The following is an 8639-nucleotide window of genomic DNA, read 5'->3' as shown; positions in this document are numbered from 1 at the left end:
GTGAGGTCAGGGCTTCTTGGAGGACAGTGATGAAGTGCTCTGTCTCGAGCTGCTTAGCAGCCGATCCATTGCCTCGGATAGTTTTCATTCAAATAGGCACGGACAGATGAGTGCCAATGGGACTAAATAAGCAACTAAAAAAACTTCAGAGCTTCCCTAAATTGATGACAGATAGTGCTTTACTCTCCGTTTATTCTTTGCAGAGTTATCAATCTTCAAAGTTGTGGTATTCTTTTTGAATCACGGTGTACTTAGATCAATTAGATTCAATAATGATTTATTTGTTTTCATGATCTTAGTGACTGATAATTTTCCATTTTCAATTTTCAGTGGAAGTCACGTTGGTGCGTCATGCGGAAACTGTCGCCAGTAGCAGGTAATTTTCCAGCTTTGAATTTCCGAAAGAAAACTTATTCAGAAAGAAAATTTATTCTCCATACGTACACAAATTTATTCTCCATACGTACACACTTCTATTGTAAAGTGTTAATAAAAGTCATTTATCTATCTATCCATTTATCTACAAATGATGACGGATTTGTGCTAACCTTTGAGAAAACTATCCATGTATTCAGTACTCCCCTTCCATTCGTAATATTTCCATGCTTAATAGTATTTTACGTCACATGGACGAAAAGGGGCCTTTTGCAGGCGGGAATGATACTTCTAGTCGAGGCGTTAGCCGAGACTGGAATTTCATTCAAACACTGCAAAGTCATCAATCTTAGTTAGGATGGTTGAGTTTGGATAGTGATTCAAATTGATTGTGGAATACTATATTGTAATTTTCTATAAAAGAGAGAGTAGGGTTGTGTTTGTTCGCATGAAAACATGTCAACTTGTGGATTGCATACCGGAAAAATCTGGTGTGGCGCACTCACACAACTTTCCTTGCCGTTATGAAAATTGATCACCTGACGCTAGTGTAAACGCACAAGTCATCTCAAGTCAAAGATCTGAGCCAGCTGGTGACAGTTCAATAACGCTGAAGACACACAAGGTCAGCTATCTCTTCATAGTGAATCATTCAATAGAATCAACAGTTGCCAACAGTTTGCTTTTGGATAAACACATTTTCTCGAATTTCGAGCTTATTTTCAATTTTAGGTGGAAAGTCATTGACGTCCAATTAACGTACACTTTTTTCTGTCATAATAATGTGAAGGAGAATAATTCAGAAATAGAAAACATTACCTGCTTGTGCTGAAGGTACTACATGCATTCTATAAAGATAACCTGACATAGTTTACAAATTTTGAATCAGGAATTCTGTGGAAGTTGACTAAGCTTCCACCTGGAGCGCTGAAGGTGTTTTTTTGAAGCAGTTTTGAATGACTATGACAAAAATAGATTTTTCACAAATAAAATTGAATTGACAATTGCGTTGACACTCTTTATTTCAATGTATTATTTAAAAAAAATCAAGTAGATATCTCAAACAATTCGCCAAATCAATCTATTTCCCTCAACAAACTCAATCAAATTATTTATTCACTCAATATCATGCCTCATTCATTATTCCATGATAAATTCTCGGGAATGGGACGATGGGAGTTCATTTTGCAAATTCACCAATCATCATCTGCTAATAAATTCACTCATTTCGGAGCTTCCTCTCTCCATCTGCGACGCAATCTGCCTACGGAGAGGATCACTCCAGGGACGACATTCTTCATCAGTCAATCCATTTTCTTCTACTCCTCCTCCTCCTCCTCCTCCTCCTACTCCTCCTGCTCCTCCTCCTCCTTCTACTCCTCCTACTCCTCCACCTCCTTCTACTCCTCCTTCTCGTTTCCTCTCACTTCTACTCCAATCCTCTGTACCTCATACTTCATCACCCATCTCTACCACATCCTATTGCTTATATGTGCATTATTCCAGTTCTTCTCTGCCTTTTTCTACTTCTTGACATCATTCTTTGAGTTTTCTTCAACTCATTTTTTATTCGCTTCATCCTACTTCTCCACTTTCGAGGCTTCTTATTCTCCTTCTCTCCTCTCCTTCCATTTTACACATAGTCTAAAAAAATTCCACACTTCCATTCCTTGGTGTCTATACTTCAACATTCTCTACTTCAACATCCCTTCTCAGTTTTCTTCCCTCTTTCTTATCATTCAGTATTTCCAGCATTGTTCTTATTACAACACCTCTCATAAATCCTGGATTCTACTCCTCTCTCTTACTCCTTCTTCACTCCTATTTACCATTCTACTTCTTATCTTTTCGAGATTTTCTTGTCCCTCCCTTTCCAATTTTGTGCAAAAAAATTTCTTCTTTTTTTCGCAATATCTTATTTTTCTTCCACTTATTTCTTCTTGTACACCAAATTCCAATTTCCATCTTTCATCATTTTTCTCTCCACATCCTCCCCCTATTCCCCCCAACCTCCTCCTAAACCCGCTCATCAACCTCTTCCTCCTACTCTTACTTCTCCTCCTCCTCCTCCTCCTCCTCCTCCTCCTCCTCATCCTCCTCATTCTCCTCTTCTTCACAACCATTCCTCCTCACCGATTCCTCCTCATCCTTCTCCTCCCCTCCTCCTCATCATCCACTCCCCCATTCCTCTCACAACACTCCACAACTCCTTAGCGTATAATCCATTCTACCCAACTCCACTGAAAAGTCTATTCAATTTTTTCATCATTTGTGGCGGTCACCCATCCCAATCCGGCCCCGACCCGACGTGACAGATATGCGGTGCGCATTCTGTGATTTCCGAACTTTATTTGAAGATTGATTTGAGTTCGTGAGAAAACTTCAATTCGAGTGTGGAGTTCGAGACTCGGCACTCTGGAGGCGTTGAAATTTCTAAATTCCTAATTGAGTGTCTTCTTTTGTCATCAATCTTAGTTAGGATGGTTGAGTTTGGATAGTGATTCAAATTGATTGTGGAATACAATATTGTGATAGGTTCATGAGTTTTGATGTATTGATAACAAAATTACCTTGTAACCATAGTTGAATGAGCGAAGTGAATTCTATGTTTCAAGTCAATCGGCGTTTGTCTGTTTGTCTGTTTGTTTGTTTGCACCGCAGTTACAGTCGCAGTTATTGTCCGATTTGGATAAAATTTGTTATACAAGTACTTTGAAACAAGGCGCAGAAACGCATGTATTTGAAATTTTCAAATTCATCCCGGTTTCAAGATAGCGGCCCTTTATTCGGAAATTTTACCCAAAAAAATCAACCTAACTTCTTAATACTTTATTATAGGATCAGGTTGAAATTGGGCGCATTCTTCTCAGCGCTCCAAAGCGGTATCATTTCAAGTATCAAAATCATGTTCTAAATTTTAAAAAATTTGGAATTCGAATTTTTTTCCAAGTTTCGCAATCCATATTTCATATTTTTTATCTTTTTAACTGTGCTCAAAAGTGTAGGTGACCTTTATTCTTATAAATTTTTATATTAAGATGTTCAAAATTAAAAAAAGATTAGAATTCGATAAATTTTTTCCACGCCCCAAATTTCAAGTTACATAATTTCCATCTCTTTAACCGTGCATCCTAGCTCAAAAGTGTATGGAACTTCTATTTCTCAACGTTCTCCACCGATCCTATTGCATAAATTATCATTATCATCATACTCTAAATCCTATTTATATGTGTGCTTGTGTGTGTGTAGGCGGGCGTGTGTAAGTAGTTATGTTAGTGAGTGCAGCGAGTTCTACTGTTCTCCGAACTACTTGTCTGAGCTGATTTGCTGATATGCTGATTCTACGACACAGGAGTGAACCGTGGTCTAGTGGATAGAGTGCTTGCGTAGCAGCATAGAGATTCCGGGTTCAAACTCTCTCAATACCAAAGTTTTTTAACCAGATCACTCCCGTGTCATCGGATGGGCACGTTTAACAGTCGGTCCAGGCTGAAGTATGACAGTCGTAAGGCCCATTGACGGCTTAAATGATATATTCAGGCGGTGGGACCTTCCCGCAAGGGACTCCCCACCAACAAAAGCCATAAGAATTTATTTTTTACTTCTACGACACACACTGGCGCACAAGGAATTTTCCTTTTGCTGGAGTTTTTGCCGCATCCACTGTACTCATAGGAGCATGATAATAATTATTACTGTTGGTGGGATAATTAAATCTTCATCTAATGATTATTATCTTAATATATTATTTATCACTAATTTCGGAGGGCTTCCTGTCCGACTAGTCTGGAAAACACCTTGTATGGCCTAAGATTAGGACTACCTTTTTATCAGTAACAGAAAATGATATTTCCTGACTTACCCTCTCACGACTCGGAGTATTAAAATACTAACCAAGACTTCTCTTAAGGCACCCCAAAAGATTGAAGAAGTCACCCTCTATTGCTTGTAAATCTTTGTTGTCCTGTTGTTGAACACAACTTGAGTCCCCCCCACCCCACAACATAATAATTCACAGCAGCCGAAGCTTTCAATCTTTGAAATTGTGGTAGGGGGTGAGGGATTTGACGAGGAGGGGAAGTGTCAGAGGATTCCTGGACAAATGTGAGATTGCTAAACTTTTTATCAACTGTTCTTCAGGCTTCATCACTTCACGGGCCTGTTCTTCTTCTTCTTCTTCTTCTTCTCTTCTTTTCTTCTTCTTCTTATCTTCTTCTTCTTGTCTTTCTTCTTCTTCTTCTTCTTTTCTTCTTCTTCTTCTTCTTCTTCTTCTTCTTATTCTTCTCTCTTCTTCTTCTTCTTCTTCTTCTTCTTATTCTTCTTCTTCTCTTCTTCTTTTCTTCTTCTTCTTCTTCTTCTTCTTTTCTTCTTCTTCTTCTTTTCTCTTCTTCTTCTCTATTCTTCTGTTCTTCTTCTTCTTCTTCTTCTTCTTCTTCTTCTTCTTCTTCTTTCTCATCATCTTCTATTCATTTTCTTCATTCTCCTCTTACTTGTGAATATTTTTCACTTATTAATCACTGAACTTCCTTTAAAAATTTCCCAATTTCCTGAGTTTGATTATTGAATTATTTTTCTGCTACTTAGCAGTTTAACTCACAGCTTTTCATCTCTCACTGTCTTGTCTTACTTGATTTCTCCTCTATAATCTGCCAGTTATTCTCTTTATCTCATTCTTGCGTCATCCCCAATTCCATTTCTTATTTATTCCTGCTCAGTGTTTTCAAAAAAACTCCTCTCCTGAGAAGAATCTTCTCTCCTCTTTTTATTCCACTTTTTCAGTTCATCTTGGAAGATTTCTTCTGTTTCCTTTTACTAGATAATTATTAATAAACTCAATTGATTGGGCAGATTCGTTAATTAGCATTTTAACGAATGAAACTTCCAATATGTTCTCATCTGTTTCCTCTTACTCATTTTTGCTCTCCTCATCTAGCTCATCTCCTCCTCCTCTCTTGATTCCCTCCTTGTCTTATTATCCTTTTTCCTCCTCTTTCTCTTTTTCCCTCCTCTTTCTCCTTTCCCCTCCTCTTTCTCCTTTTCTCTCCCCTTTATCTTTTTCCCTCTTCTTTCTTCTTTTCTCTCTTTTTTCCTCTTTCCTTCTCTCTTTCTCCTACCCTTCTTCTTTTTCTTTTCTCCTCCTCTATTTTTTCCTCCTCTTTCTTCTTCCCCCTCCTCTTTCTCCTTTACCTCCTCTTTGTCTTTTTCTCACCTCTTTATCATTTTCCCTCCTCTTTCAATTTTTCCCACCTCTTACCATCTTTTCCCTTCTCTTTCTCCTTTCCCCTCCTCTTTCTTTTTTTCCCTGTCCCTCCTCTTTCTCTTTTTCCCTCCTTTTTCTCTTTTTTCCTCCACTTTCTTATTTTCCCTCCTCTTTCTCCTTTTCCCTCCTTTTTCTCTTTTCCCCTCCACTTTCTCATTTTTCCTCCTCTTTCTCCTTTTCCCTTCTCTCACTTCTTCCCCACCACTCTTCCCTCCTTCTCCTCCTCACACCAATTATCCCCCACAAGACAAGAGTGTTCTCTTCTTGGATTCCGAAGGGCGAAGTCAGAAAAGTCCCAACCCATCCAGCCATGTTCAAAGAAAGGAATCGACTCTTCCCCTAAAATTCAACTTCTTTCCCTGTCTGCGAAAGGGAAAGGATCACATCCAAACCTCAAGGGAATTGTAACTTACAACTTTCACTAAAAACAGGGAGAAAAGGGCTGGAGAATAAAGAAAAAAGGGCTGAAAATAAAGAAAAAAGTCTTGGGCAGCCGGATAAGAGGTTTTGTGGTTGGGTAATGTGATGACTGATGGATATCTTGAATTTCAAATTCAAATTCACCCTAATGTCATTGAAGTTATGAGTTGTTTCTTGGATCAATTCGATTAAAATAATAGGAATTTATGTAGATGTTGACTGCCTCCAAGTTGGTTTTCTCTTATGAGGTTCTCTATATGTGTTTCTTTTAAGGTGCGTACAGATATACGCGCCGCGAACATGAGCAATTCACTTTCAATCAGCTGATTATATCTGTCTTTTTACAGAAACGGTTAGATACAGATATAAAAAGCTTGGCATCAGCTGATTAAAAATGAATTGCTCATGTTCGCGGCGCGTAAATCTGTACGCACCTGAAGAGGAATTGAGGAAGCTATGGAAGCTATGGTGTACTATCCTCCATATGTTTTGTCACAAATAAATGCTGACAAACACTACACAAATCTATAGTCCACGTCAGAATTACAGTAATTACTAGTAGTTCTGTGAACAGTGGACCTCACGCAGTATTCTCATCCACAAGTACCAGATGTCAACTGTTTTAAATGTTAACAAACTCAGTTCACGTTTGAATTTGTATTAATATGATATAATTCATCCAGTTCCGTGATGATCTTTCTATCTGATAAAAATTAATTTTTTAGAATCAAAAATATTATAATTTCTCCAGCATTATTTAGTTCATTTGTATTTTTTTATTCACCTATTGAATTAGTTTTTTCGATGTGAGAATATTGATACTGATGGGGCACGCATGATAATACCATGACTGCAAAACAAAATATGAAACCAAATACCTTAAAGCTGCGATTAGACCAAAGTTATTAACAAAATGTTGATAACTTAATCCTAGATTATATTAGATTGAACATAATTTATCATACACATGATGAACATGTGTGTTTGTCAACTTGCGTTCAATCTAATAGAATCTATAAGGATTAAGTTATCAACATTTTGTAATAACTTTGGTGTAAACCCAGCTTAAAGATGCATACCTCTTCAATGTCTTTGATTGAAACTATAGACCTTATACAAATACAGTGATAGATTGGCTTCTCCACACATCTGTGTAATCACTTGTCAGCTGATTTATGATGAATAATTATTCTATAGTCTGATTTTTACGGTAATATTGGCGTATGAAGGAGGCTCCTTTTTCCTTTTATATTATCCTTGAAATGCAAAATTTCCAAAAACCATGCATATACGTGGACGCCCAATTTAAAAAGGAACATACCTGCCAAATTTCATGAAAATCTATTACCGCGTTTCGCCGTAAATGCGCAACATATAAACATTTAGAGAAATGCTAAACCGTCGACTTGAATCTTAGACCTCACTTCGTTCGGTCAATTAATTAATGACGATATCAAACTAACATTGATGTTGATATTCTAGTCTATCATTTTCGTGTCATCTTCCAAAATCTTAATATCATCTTTGCATAATCTTCACCTTATATCTTCCTAAAGTGAGGTTTCGTAGCATAATTATTTATTTATTTAATCATTCAGAATCACACAACTTACAGGAAAGTACCACAGGCTTATAAGCCCAAAACGGTTCCAATTCTAATTCATACAACAGTCCAAATGTAGCTAGGTTTTGTGTCACTTAACATTCTTCAGTTATAAACTCAATTTACAATTCAAAGCACACAAAAATCATTTTTAAATAAAATAAATACTTCTTAATTGAATTTAATCAATTAAACGTTGATTAATTCACGCTATAATAGCAGTATTCAATTAATATTGGTGTTTCTATCCTTGTCCATCAATCAACAAACAGATAGCGCTATCCTTTTCAAGCTTTGCAACGTTGCTCGATCGTTTTTAAATTATGTGAAATTAATCAGGATTGATTTTATTCAACCGGGCCTTTGTGAGGAAGATTCTTGCATTCCTCTGAGAATTAATCTCAATTCATTGTGATTAGATAGAACATTTCTGTATGAACTATGAACGTTATTATAATTTCTTCTTTCGCTATAAAATTTTTATGCTTTTGTACTCCAGAGCGAAGCTCGGTTCCCGATATTATTGACCGAGCGAAGTGAGGTCTAAAGATTCAAGTCGACGGTTTGGCATTTCTCTTAATGTATAAATGTTTATATGTTTTTATGTTGCGCATTTACGGCGAAACGCGGTAATAGATTTCCATGAAATTTGACAGGTATGTTCCTTTTTAAATTACGCGTAGACTTATATACATGTTTTTTGGAAATTTTGCATTTCGAGGATAATATAAAAGGAAAAAGGAGCCTCCTTCATATGCCAGTATTACCGTAAAAATGAGACTATACAATTATTATTCATCATAAATCTGCTGTCTAGTGGACTATACTATAATACTACCCGTTCAAAAACATCGATCAACTTGAAAATGTATCTTTCCATTAACGTTAGTAGACAGTTGACTATAATATTACCCGTTCAAAAACATCGAACATCTTGAAAATTGTATCTTTCCATCAACGTTGTAGACAGTTGCAGCCAGA

At 36.8% G+C, this 8639-nt stretch overlaps 1 protein-coding gene across 3 annotated transcripts in view; it reads left to right on the top strand.

The window, feature by feature from the left end:
- The first annotated feature begins 336 nt into the window (after positions 1-336).
- The window catches only part of LOC111058118, a 158591-nt gene continuing 150288 nt past the window's right edge, over positions 337-8639 (top strand). For all 3 annotated transcript variants that reach the window (XM_039427373.1, XM_039427370.1, XM_039427377.1), the window contains exon 1: positions 337-376. In XM_039427373.1, coding sequence (XP_039283307.1) covers positions 352-376 — 25 coding nt within the window. In that variant the 5' untranslated portion in view covers positions 337-351. The remainder of the gene's footprint in view (positions 377-8639) is intronic.

The sequence above is a fragment of the Nilaparvata lugens genome, chromosome 1 (assembly GCF_014356525.2).
Source record: "Nilaparvata lugens isolate BPH chromosome 1, ASM1435652v1, whole genome shotgun sequence".
Lineage (NCBI taxonomy): Eukaryota > Metazoa > Arthropoda > Insecta > Hemiptera > Delphacidae > Nilaparvata > Nilaparvata lugens.
This window is presented reverse-complemented; position numbering and strand designations above follow the sequence as displayed.